This window comes from Arvicanthis niloticus, chromosome 12 (genome assembly GCF_011762505.2).
Source record: "Arvicanthis niloticus isolate mArvNil1 chromosome 12, mArvNil1.pat.X, whole genome shotgun sequence".
Lineage (NCBI taxonomy): Eukaryota > Metazoa > Chordata > Mammalia > Rodentia > Muridae > Arvicanthis > Arvicanthis niloticus.
This window is the reverse complement of record NC_047669.1, coordinates 73,279,559-73,292,487: the sequence shown is the minus strand read 5'-3', so window position 1 is coordinate 73,292,487 and position 12,929 is coordinate 73,279,559. Positions and strand designations below refer to the sequence as shown.

At 48.1% G+C, this 12,929-nt stretch overlaps 1 protein-coding gene across 1 annotated transcript; it reads left to right on the top strand.

Annotated features, from left to right (window-relative positions):
* The first annotated feature begins 301 nt into the window (after positions 1 to 301).
* Atp5po (ATP synthase peripheral stalk subunit OSCP) lies at positions 302 to 6,602 on the top strand. Its single transcript, XM_034514758.1, has 7 exons — positions 302 to 438; positions 1,517 to 1,567; positions 2,845 to 2,955; positions 4,854 to 4,983; positions 5,302 to 5,414; positions 6,188 to 6,274; positions 6,427 to 6,602. The coding sequence occupies exons 1-7, from the start codon at positions 403 to 405 to the stop codon at positions 6,535 to 6,537; spliced, it is 639 nt and encodes a 212-aa protein (XP_034370649.1). The 5' UTR covers positions 302 to 402; the 3' UTR covers positions 6,538 to 6,602.
* The last annotated feature ends 6,327 nt before the right edge of the window (positions 6,603 to 12,929 follow it).

Genomic DNA, 12,929 nt, shown 5'->3' with positions numbered 1-12,929 from the left:
CTGTCAACTGTTCTATGTACTCAAAATATGACCAGAAGAGCCAAGGCAAGCGCCCCAAGGAGGTTCACTTGTGGTTTTTAAGTAAAGCCTGAAACATTGCCACAGAGTCACATTTGGCATGTTCTAGACGGGGCAACGATGTTGACAATGTATGTGCAAAGAATCTAAATGTAAACCTAATTTCAGATTTAATTTTCAGATCTTGTTCGGGTTCAAGAGTCCAGCCCGACCAGGGCACCTATGGACTACAACTCCCAGAATGCAAGGGGTTCTTACCCACACGCCCGGGCTCCTGATGCGTACATTTCCCAGAAAGCCCAGCGATCACGCCGGCGCGCGCGTGCGCTCTGGCGCCACTAGTCTCTTCTCACTTGGGTTTGACCTACAGCCGCCCGGGAAAAGATGGCCGCCTCAGCAGCGTCCGGGCTGTCCCGACAGGTAGACGCTGGTGGGAGGGTCCCTCCTGGGGTTGCCGGTCCCCGGCTCCCAGCGCCGCGTGCGAGGCCGTGACTGAGGGGTCAGGCCGCCCACCCAGCCTCGTGGGGCCCGGTGACTGCAGGCAGCGTGGGGCGCATCCGCGTTTGTTCTCCGTGGGGAGTGGGCACGGATTGCGCTGTCTTGACCTTGACACCCAGGAGTCAGCTGTGTAGCCGAGCAGCTGGCAAGGGCTTGAGAGAAAGAACTGGGGGAAGCACATGTCTAGCCTTGTTGTAAGCCTGTCAGGGCTAGCTGCTGCTTAGGAGTATTGAGTGTTCGTAAAGAACATTCCAAGCGTTTATAGAAAAGGAGAAAGGGTTAAACCTCTCCTCTTTGGCTGGCAGCCAGTAAGTGATGGTGAGATTGGAACCCGCCAAGTCCAACAGAACCTGGATCATCTGGTGTGATAATTTTCATTGTATTCCATTCATAGTTTCTATCAAGGCGTTAGAAAGCTTTTGACCCTCAGCCAGTTGTAATCGCGTACATTCTAGAGATGGACATATGACAGTGACCTGTGCCCTCGTGAAGTGACTTTTAAACTGGATTCCAGGCTTTTCCAGTCACAGACACAACGTCCTCTCTTAAGACCTGAAGCCTGGTACTGTATCAAGAGAATTAATGTTTAGTCTTAGCATTTCAGTTCCTAAGCACGTAGGTTTGCTTGAATCAGCCTGGGCTCCGCTTATGTTTATTAAAGTTTTTCTCAAAGGTGATAGAAATGGAAATCCTCCACTTCCATAAAGCGTTTTCCCCAAATATCATAAAGCTCTTAATTTTTTTTTTTTTTTTTGAAAAATTCAGTTTTTGGAAGTTAGTGTTTTCTTTCTCAGCTACCCAGGGAGGAAGGTGGTGGGAAGGCGGTTTCTGAAGGGATTTGGGGTGGTTCTCAATAGGGAGTGTATAGGGAATAAAAAGCAGTTCCCACTCGCATAACCTACGTGATAAGGGGATTATACAACTGTTCCACTACGTTATTTTAGCACATTGCCAAGCTAATGCAGAAACCCTGTCTGATCTGTTGTCTTTTGTTCTAAAGGTTCGAAGCTTCAGTACGTCTGTGGTCAGGCCCTTTGCCAAGCTTGTAAGGGTATGTTAGCTTACTTTTTTAATCTTTTTGTGGCTGGAAAGCAATGTGAGAGTGAGTTGAACAGAGATATGGTGAGGTGTGTAATTACTAACCTTTGTCTGCACGGTAGCAGTTCTTAAATGAGTGCCTGGGATGCAGGGGTGCTGGTGGGCGCCTGTCACATATGGTGGGCTCAACCCTAGTCTTTAATGTTCTAAAAATGACTTGTCTGGGCCCAGCAAGAGGGTTCAACAGGTAAAGGCTGGTTGGTGGTAAGCCTGAGAGTGCGAGTTCAGTCCCTGGATCCCATGTGGGGAAAGGAAAGAAAGACCTTAAAGTTGTCTTCTGTTCTCCACATGTGGTATACACGCACGCACGCACGCACGCACGGCGTGTGTATAAAAGAATCTTACATTGTTTTTCCTAGTCACCCTCCATAGAGGCTAGCCTTTTGTTCACTTTTTATGAAGGAACTATTTCTAACAAAAGAAAGTGAAGTGCCCAGATTCTCAGGTAGTTGATACTCTTCAGTGACTCCATGTTGCTTCTTGACTCCAGCAGCAATGGGGCATGCTTGCCGTCTGCACCTTTCTTCCCCAAGCAGAATCAGTACTGACAGGTCCTGTTCCAGGCACCAACAGTCTCACCATTGCAGAGGTCTGCCAGCCCAGTCTGTTTAAACCAGAAGTCTGACTGACCTCTGACCTATGCAGATTGAAGTGTGGCTGCATGTGCCTTTATTTTGTAGTTCTTTATTACAAGCTTACGGCTGTCATATGCTCTCTGGCACCCAGGCTAGTGGTCTGCACTCACAGTCGCCTCTGGAATGGCAGAACGGAATGCTCTAGGGACATTAGGTGGCAATACACACCACGCTTCTTATCAGCACCAAATTCCTTCATCCTCTGTGAGTGGAGCCATTTTATCCCTCCTGAGAACTTCATAGAACACCACGTGCCCGTGATGGGGACGCATACACACGTGCACTTCTTACACACTGCCCCCTGCTCTGCTTATCCTCACAACTACCTGCTGTAGTACTAAACTCCTATGCTTAGGCCAAAGAAAAGCAAAAGTTTGCCGTCACAGTTGCAGGGAGGGAGGGCTGGGAGAGACGCTGGACACTAAGGGTAGAGAGTCCCGGCAGGGAGACGTCCCTAGTTTGTGATCTCATTTAGGAACTGCACCTTGGTGAAGCACTTCACTGGCTTGGCAGGGGGAGTGCGGCCTCCGAGTTAGGAGTAATTCTGTCCTGATGTAGCTGCCTCACCCCCCTCCTCCCTCACTCTTGTCTCCAGCCCCCTGTTCAGGTCTACGGCATCGAAGGCCGCTATGCAACCGCCCTGTACTCTGCTGCATCTAAACAGAATAAGCTGGACCAGGTGGAGAAGGAGCTGCTGCGGATGGGGGTGAGGGGCTCTCTCGTCGGGCCTGGGCCTGTTTCTGTTCCTGTTCCTACATTTCGTCTTCAGTTGTCATAACTGTACATTCCTAACAGCGTATAACCTATAAAAAGAACCACTAGAAACTACAAAAAATGTTTACTGTAGACATGTTCTTAATAATAAGACCACTTTATTATTCTGAAACTTTTGTGTAATGCGAGGTAGGAGATGCATAAGTATATTAATGTGAACTCAAGCTTCCCAGCTAGAAAATGAAATATAACTCAAGAACACTTGCCATTTTAGAAAAGCGTTTAAAGATCAAGTTTATGTCTTTTGACTGAATTTTCACTGTACTGAAGTTATATTTTCTTCATGAAAGTTTCTTTAGAAACTTGCCCTGGGTTTCATTTTTTTAAAAAATCATTTCTCTCTTGGGAGTTGGGGAGTGTCAGGCACACACGGGGCAGGTACAGAGGTCAGAGCCCTCCCCTTCCACTGAGTTGTAGGGTCAAACTCAGGCCATTGGCCTTGGCAGCAGGGGCCTTTGAGCCTGGGCCCAAGATGTGAAGAAGAGTGACTGGATGCACAGTCGGGGCTGGGTGTTAGTGGCAGCACCCAGGGCCACCAGGAAGAGGACCTTCCTCTTTGCATTTTCTCTTGAAACACAAAAGAGAAACCCAAGTGTGTCTCAGGTTAGAGGCCACCCCTTCCATTTCCTCAGGGGTAGCTGCCCCGAGGCTGTGGGGCTCCCTAAAGGAAGAGCTGAGAGAGTGTAGACTCAGCCACTCAAGAGAAAAGGTAGGTTTTTAGTTACATGTATTAAGAATACTTTGTAATCTGCACATCTACTGAAGAGAAAAAGCCAACTGCCCAGGCTAATACCGTGTCCTCTGTGTGTAGATACACCACAGCACGGGTGCCGCACTGTGTCCTCTGTGTGTAGATATATCATAGCACGGATGCTGCAGCTGCTCGCCTCATTCTGTCAGCTTAAGCTAGTGCCCAGATTTGATAGCATAAGTTCAGCCTTGTCTTCCCCTGTCTGCAGATAATACCAAGGAGCTTGGCTGGGCCTAGCCTCTCCCCTGTGGGGAGGCACTGACGGACTGACAGGCCCTGTGCTGGTGAGCACTGCATGTGGCGGGCAGTTCCGCTCTATTTGAGCCAGGCAGTCTGTCCACCATCAAGATGGTGGTTTTGGTAGTGGACATTAGACTGGGGTTTGGAGCAGGCAAGATGGTGCATTGGGTAAGGACACTTGCCACCAAGGTGACAACCTGAGTTCATTTTCTGGGACCCACGTGGTGGAAGGAGAAAACCAACTCTAAGGCTGTAGGGCTCCCTGTTCTTTGGCCTGCACACATTTACTGTGACCCACACAGTATTTACTGAGAACACACAGGTATGTGTTCGTTCTCATTCTCTCTCTCTCTCTCTCTCTCTCTCTCTCTCTCTCTCTCTCTCTCTCTCTCTCTCATGTTTTTAATTACTTAGGTTTTGGTTTGATAGAATCCAATAGTCAGTCATAGAGGAAAAAGAGGGGAGATAGCTATCTGAGGTTCCGTAAGTGAGATTCTGGGGGTCTGAGGGGGAGTGGTGGTGTGATAAGAGAAGTCACCCTGACCATCTTCTGATGCTGCTGGACTTAGTTAGATTTGTTCAGGAGCTCTGTCGGAGGAGGGCACAGTTAGAGTCTCTTGAGACAGAAGCTCAGGGGCTCAGTGTACTTGGGATGGTGTAGTGAGAAAAGCGCCGTGTCATACATGGTGAGACTTCAGCTGCTTAATTCTTAGGATCCTTTAAAATGCATGTAAGAAACTTCATAAGGTGTTTTTGAAATTCTTCAAAACATGTTTTTAATGCCATGTAAAGTCATGAACAAAGCTGTGTAGCAGCTGGGATTGTGTGTGTGCTTTCAGCAACTCCTGAAGGACCCCAAGGTGTCCCTCGCTGTTCTGAACCCCTACGTCAAGCGCTCCATCAAAATGAAAAGCCTGAGTGACATCACCAGAAAGGAAAAGTTCTCCCCGCTGACGGCCAACCTCATGAGTGAGTGCAGGATGGCCCCAGTGAGCTTCTCTTAAATAACTGTTGGGGGAGTGTGGGGCAGGAACCTGGTGCCCCAGGAAGTCAAAAGAGGACATCGGATTTCCTGGACCTGAAGTTACAGATGGTTTGTGAGCCACCATATGGGTGCTGGGAACTATACCTGGGTTCTCTGCAGGATCAACAAACAGTGCTCATAACCACTAAGCTGTCTCTCAAGACCCCATTATCATATTCTTAAAGTACTTTGAATATGGTATTTTCAGGCTACAAGGCGGCATTGTTTTGGGTGATTCAGTGAGTTTCCTGTCACTTTCCCAGATTTACTTGTTGAAAATGGTCGCATAACCAACACCCAGGGCGTCATCTCTGCCTTTTCCACCATCATGAGTGTCCACCGTGGAGAAGTACCATGCACAGTGACCACAGCATCTGTAAGTAGCAGGCTCTGTTGCACTGTTGACGGTTCTGTCAGCTTTCACTTGGAAGGCCCAGAGTGTGTCCTATTAGTGGTTAGTGAGTGTTTCATGAAATAGTGATTTAGGTCCCTTTACAACCTGAAGTCTTAAATGCCATATTGAGTTCTAGAATGGGTGTCTAACCTGTGGGTTGGGGTGCACAGGCCCTTTGACCCACTGGAATGAAGCATTAACTAGCCACCATTTATCGGGGCTGCCATTTACTGGGGGTACCTTGTAATATGTTACTGCTCTCAGAAGATAGGTATAAAGTTGAAAGGTAATTGTCTTTATTTTGTGGTCAGGAAACTGAAGCCTAGGATGGGCTCAGGATCTGAGCACAGGCCTCTCTTCTCAGAGACCTGTACTCCTTATACATTGTATACCCTGTGACAAGTCATTTTATTGTCTTCCCCGAGACATGGGTCGGCCAAAACAGGAAAAGCGTTTGATGCATACACACAAGTAGTAGTTGCAGTGTGCAGCCCCTGGCCTTGTCCAGGTTATAGTTCAGTGATTTAGGACACCTATGGAGCTTTGTGGGGAGGGGAGGTCTTGTGTGGCCAAGCCCTGTGCCTAGAACCAGTGCATTAGGAGATACATTGTGATGTGGTCATCCTTAGCCCCCACCCAACACACATGCATGTGCACACAGGTCTGCCAGGAATCGCTGGCCTGTCTTGGTTTCATCCCCACTGTGGCGTCTCCCTCTCCCTGCTCTGTTTAAAGGATGCTTGCTTCTTTTGCAGCCTCTCGATGAAGCGGTTCTCTCTGAGTTAAAGACAGTGCTGAAGAGCTTCCTGAGTCAAGGCCAAATCCTGAAACTGGAGGTCAAGGTGGGTTTGCCTCATTGTGGAGTGTGTCATCAGTGCCGAGGTGCGGCTTACACAACATGCGGTGTCGTGGGTGGCCTGCCTACCCCCAGAGGTTTTCGTCTACCCACCTGATGGAGCTGTGTTTCATGTGCGTGACCTGTTTTCTCTCCTAGACTGACCCGTCAATCATGGGTGGGATGATTGTCCGAATCGGGGAGAAGTACGTTGATATGTCTGCAAAGAGCAAGATCCAGAAACTCAGCAAGGCCATGCGGGAGCTCTGAGAGCTTGACTGTCGCCTGCGCGAGCTCTCGTCCTTGGAGCAACAATAAAATGCTTCCTGAACAGAGGGCGTGACGGTCCTTGTCCTGTAAGGGGCAGTGCCAGGTTTCCCTCCTCCCACGGGACCCTCTAGTCTCAAGGTTAGACAGTCCTTGGGGTTGGAGGATTCAGTTTGTATGTGTTGTTCTTAGGAATTCATTGCTTCAGTTAGCACTGTACACATTCACAGTCTGGCACCGCCAGTCAAAGTCCCAAGTCCTTGGGGTAGCTGAGAACCGGTCCCTGGCCAGTCCAAAGAAGGTCTCCCTACTGAACGTCTCTCAGTCCTGACAGAGTAGGGTACTCCAACTTTCAAGACCACACTCAGTGCTCTTGTGATTTGCTCAGAGAAGTGTGGCTAAGCACCAGGAGGTGGGGCTCAGGGCCTGGTTTGCCATCCCCAGCCAGCCAGGCTACACACAAGTTCCATGTCCCTTCCGCCACTGTCCCTGACATGCTCCCAGTGCACCTAGAGCCAGACAGCACCGACATACTCTTCCTGAAGCTTCCCTCTGAGGCTGCCAGAGAAGCTAGAGCTCTTTGCCCCGCAGCCCCTCCTTGAGCAAGCGCTCCCACAAGAGTGTGCCTAACAGACTGACTACTCCAGAGTGCTCGTGACGGAGTACCTCAAGAAGAGGCAGAAAAAGGGCAGGGCTACATACTACGGCTTGGCTTGTATGCCCTCACCTGCCCATCTGGCAGCCACCTACCAGAGACCCCCCAACAGGACTATAAGGACAAAGGACTCTGCTTTCCTCAGAACCAGGAATGCCAAGACAGTTGGCCAGATAGCACTTGTGCCTCTCTGATGAGCCTGGGGCTGCAGCTAGTGACTTGCATTGGCCAGGTCTGATGTGCCTCACTACAGGGCTAAGTCTTTGCAAGTGGAAAAGAGGGAAAGGACATGTCCCAGGTTGCCTGCACCAGCAGCAGCCTGCTGGTCCACACAGGTGGGTTCTTCTAACCAGATAGAGATGAGATGGCGGGATCCAGAGTATCCAGGCTGGGAGACGAAGCCAGGTGCTGCCAAAGGCACCTTCACCCTGTCAGGTTTTCCCATTGACCCCTGGGCTCTTACCACAAGGAAGGACTAACCTGTAGCTGAATGTATATCCCACACTATTGGGCTTGCCTCTGAGGACCCACAGCCTCACACACTGACTCCAAGGCTCCTACAGACTGCCTGCTACAGGTTAGCTCACAAATCCCTGAGAATCGGTTCAGCCAGCTTCCCCTTGAAGAAGCAGACAAATGCTGGAATGCTTCAAGCTTTGTATCTTTTTGGTTGGTTGGTTGGTTGGTTGGTTGGTTGGTTGGTTGGTTGGTTGGTTGGTTGGTTGGATTTTCGAGACAGGGTTTCTCTGTGTAGCCCTGGCTGTCCTGGAACTCACTCTGTAGACCAGGCTGGCCTCGAACTCAGAAATCCGCCTGCCTCTGCCTCCGCCTCCTAAGTGCTGGGATTAAAGGCGTGCGCCACCACTGCCCGGCTGGAGCTTTGTATCTTAAAGTTGCCAGAAATGACCCCAGAGCCTTGTGGAGTACAACAGCCTAGAACTCTGTAGATGAGGCTGGCCGTGAGTCTGAGGCAGCCTTGACTCTGCCTCTCAAGTGCTGAGATTCAGACACCACACAACCCGGTTTCCGATGCCCTTCTAACTGTCAAAACAGCCTGGTGTGTGCCACATCCATAATCCCACTCAAAATTCCTGAACTCTTAAGACTGAGAGGCAGGGAGATTATGAGTTTTGGTGACAGCCTGGTTTACATATCAAAACCCTCTTAAAAGCAGAGCAAGGCAGCCAGTGGTGGCACATGCCTTTAATCCCAGCGCTCAAGACAGGCAGATCTCTCCTGAGTTCAAAGCCAGCCTGGTCTACAGAGTGGTTTCCAGGACGGCCTGGGCTATACAGAGAAACTGTCTCAGCAAAAACAAGAAAACAAAAAGTAGACTAGCCAATAACCAAAGCACAGGATGGCTCAGTGGAACATGTGCTCTTCTAGAAATACTGAATTCTAACTCAGCACCCCAGTCAGCTGGCAAACACCTGTACCTGCAAATCCTCCAGCCTCTGCAGGTAAAACACTCTAGAGTGTGCATACATTACCACCACCACCACATAACAACCAAAAATGATAAATTTGAAAATAGATGTCAACATGGAGCCATTTGGTACTTCGGACAAATTAGGACAAATGGATGTAGAGCCAAACAGCCCAGTCCTATGCACTCCTCAGAAACTCAAGACCCGATGAGAAAAACAAGCAAACAAGACAGGAAGGCTCCTGGGACTTGTGCAACTGAACAGTCCTTGTGTATGGGGCACAGTGTGTAACACCCGTGCTGGATACTCAGAATAACACCTGAGGACGTCACAGGTCTCACGGCAGCCAGTTGTGCATGCCTGGAACCTCAGACTTGGGGTACTGAGGCAGGAAGACCAGGAGTTCAAGGCCAACCTTGTGTGACCCTGCCCAGAAAGCAGAAAAGCACTTATGTAGAAGAATCTCTAGGGAGTGTTGTGTGGGTTTGTCTCTCCTGAATTTTTCTGGGCTTGCTGACTTTGCCTTTGGCACCCCCTGACTGTTCTCAGCATTTCCCATGTTCTCGGAAATACTCAACACAAGGAGTCTGTCTTTGCTACCTGAAGAAGGCACAGGAGAGTTGAAAAGGTGGCGGATGCCTTGTTTTGTTTTTTTTTGTTTGGTTGGTTTTTTGTTTTTAGATTTATTTTTGCAACATTTTTCTTGTACTACAACCTTCTCTCTGGGAAACAGACACAAGAAGAGACACCTGTCTTCAGGGCTGTTAGCATCCTGTGTCTACAGAGAAGTGAAGTCAGAAAGAGTTCACCCTGAAACCACACAGGCCAAAAGGCCCCAGAATCATTTGAGGAAACTGCCCTTAGGCTCTAGATTCAGGGACCTGGTTCCTGCCAATGCTGCCTCTAGTGTAAAGAAAGCAGAAAACCCGCTGTCGCCTTGATCTGAATGGATAGATTAATATATAATTAGATGCAAAAGGAGTCTTCCAACATCAAAAAAAAAAATCAAAAAACATGTTTTTAAACAAACAGAGAAGAAGCTGTGTGGCCCTGCATCAGCAAACCTCAGATAAGTGTGGAATTCTGTAATTTATAATAATGTCTAATAATTTTTTAAAACTTCGTTAATGTTATAAAACAGACAATATAATCTCCTTTTTTGTAAGTACTGTTATTTAACAACAGGTAAGTATTACAATGCATGGGACATCTATCAGGAGTGGTCTAGTTCTGCCACTGGGCAGGGCTGTGAAGGAACTGCACCCCACCAGCCCCATGGCCCACTACAAAACTCACAAAGGCTAGCTAACCTCACCAACACTGTGGGGGAGGACCTACGTGCTAGCTTCTCTTGTCTGCACATTGAGAACATCCAGGACAAGGGACAGTTGTGTGGGTGATTTTTTTTCCTCACAGCCTATGACCACCCCAGCCGAAAGGCCAGCATTTCAGGAGAGAAGGAATGAGGTCTCTGGACAAGGTAGCCAGAATTTAGGTGGGTCTGCATGTTGACTTGACATGGCCTTCCCAGGCTACATCTGAGCAGAGATCTCTGAATGGTCTGATCTTTGGTACTAGAGACAGGACACACAGTCATTTCTAGCCTTTGTAGAGCCTAGGAAGCATCCTGCAGTAAGGATGCCTGCATCTCTGCAGTCAGGACATTACTGCCACTTCAGCCTCCAGCAGTGTGAAGCCTATGGCTGGCAGTATTAAGAGGCACACAACTGAAAGATGTGCTGGCCCAGTGCTCACACTTCCGAGAGTCCTTTTAATCGGTGTACCATAGACTTCCAGCAGTGCTCAGTATTCACCCGAGTCACCAGAAGCCAGCTCTTAATTGAGAGGCATTTCTGGTCAGCCGGGTAAGGTTGGACTCACAAGGTCACCACTAACTAAAGTCATTTGCCATGCTGTCTCGGGAGCAAGGGTTAGAGGTGAGGTTAGAACTGTTTCATGAACCCTCCCTGGTTCGCCTGAAGCAACATTTGAGGTGGTCAAGTACAGAAGGCTGTGCCCAGGAGCAGCTTGGACTTTGGATATTTTTCTGGGAAGAGTGTGGAGCAGGGAAGCTAAGCCTCTTGTTGCAGCCTGGACCCCCAGGAAGCTCCAGGCTACCTGTTCATCCTGCCTGAAAGCAGCTTCGTCTAAGAAGATGAAGTTCAGCCTCCCTGTGCGCTTCAAGACTGAGAGAGGCTGAAGCCAGCATGTAGCCTCCCTGAATGCCCTGAATTCTCTGACCATGCCATGTTCCTGACTAGAGCCCACTGTCTGTGGCAACAGGTCTTGTGGAAGCCATGCTGTTCATCTCTTCAGAATATGCATGCATCAGTATGAGTTAACTGTACTGGAACATGGTCTCATCCCAGGTCATGGCTACAGGATCTCTTTCGTTTTATCATGGCTCCACCCATCTCATTGACCACATGTCCCCTATGAGGCAGGAAAAAAAAATCCACACTTTTGAATTCCTAAACATTCAACTTGGATTTGTTTTTTAATAAAATTTAGTTGGTTTGAACCCAAGTGATCTGATCGCGCATTTCTACTCCTGGGATATGTTTTTAAGTTTCTTCTATAATTTATGCACTTAAGTTAGATTCCTAAAATACTCTCATATACATACAGAAAAATAATCTCTCAATGAGAAATCACATTTTACAATAACAAGTTAAATATTCAGACTAGAGGATCTGTTAAGTTTACGCAACATTGAACAGCATAGCCTCTTACATACTGTATATACATATAATCATCATTCCCAAAAACATACAGCAAAAATTTCATGACAAACCACATACAGAACACAATCTTTTCACATTATGTAGTGGATTTCTGTCTTTTTCTTTGTTGGAAAAAATGCATAAAATACAGAAACCCAGGAGCTGTGAGCTGGCTGTCAGGCACAGGACAGTTTGCAGAGGTTTTTTTTTTAACCTCTGTACGGATATGTACACCTATGTTCACCATCGACATGTGCAATGCTGCAGAGCCGAAGAGCTAAGACAGTACAACAGAGGTGAATGGTAGCCTGCACCCCTGCACGCACAGCCATACAGAGGGGCAAGGAGGACTCAGGCTTCAGCTTGTGGACTGCCATGGACCAGATCTGAGGCTGACCTCTCAGCTCCAAGATATTTGGGGCCATTAACAACAAATGCTCAGTTAAACGCATTTCTAACCATTGGGCGTCATTAACAACGATCTCTTGAGAGAATGTTCTGACAGCAATATTCAGCAAGTGATGCTTTAAGAATGTTGATTGATGAAGTGTATCCTAAAATATTCACTCATTAAAATGGGTGCTGACACAGTAGTGGTCAGATGTCTCTAGGAATCATGACCTATGGAAACAATCTACTTTCATTTAAGGTGATTTAAAGCCATGGCGGGTGAGCCTTCTGTGGGTTTCCCTTCTTAGTTTCTGCATTTCTAGTTTTGAAAGAGGGTCTCATGTAGCCCAGGCTGGCCTTAAACTCCTGATTCTCCTGCTTCCATCTCTGAAGTGCTGGGATTACAGGAGTGGAATCAGGAAACACGAGAAAGATTATTGCTCTGCATGGGTAGACATGGTTCTACATCTGCAAAAGGCAAACAGAGCCTCAAAGGGCTTGGAGCATCCAGCAAAACACAAGACTGCACAACAAAGCAACATACACACAGCTTCGAGGAGCGCACCCAGAACTTCTGGCCTCCCCAGAGCTGTGGGCTCCCAGAACGTGGAGGTTACACACACAGCAGAGTCTTTCTTTTTTGCTAACACCCAAAGACACATGGGGGATCTAGCATGTGACAGCCCTGCCTCACAGGAGCAAATTGTCAGTCACTTGGCCTCTAGGGCAGAGGCAGCTGGCTCCACCCACTCCTCTCCAGAAAGCAGTATCTAAAGGAACAAATGACCAGCCATCATCAGTGACAGGAACACTGAGTCCTTCCAGGCTCTCTCCATTAAAGTAGTTTAGAGTCTCCTCTGTGACACCAGAAGCAGGGAGACCAGCCCTTGAATAGGGAAAAAGTTTTATTTCAAAGCAGAAAATTCAACTGTGAAGACTCAAAGGCCACTTGATATCCAGAGACACACCCTGGACCAGGACCTGAGAAACCATCAACCATTGGTTGACAATTCCCGGTCCATTCAGTGCGCTTTCAGTTGTGAGCCGGAGTTCTCCGTGCCCTAATTATTCCAGACTGTTTGTACTTCTAAGAGGTAAAAGAGAGTTTTGAAAAACATCATTTTCTAAGAATGCATGAGGCCCTGGCTTTGATCCTTAGCACTGCAAGGAAAGGAAAAGAAAAAAGGGAGGGAGGAGGGG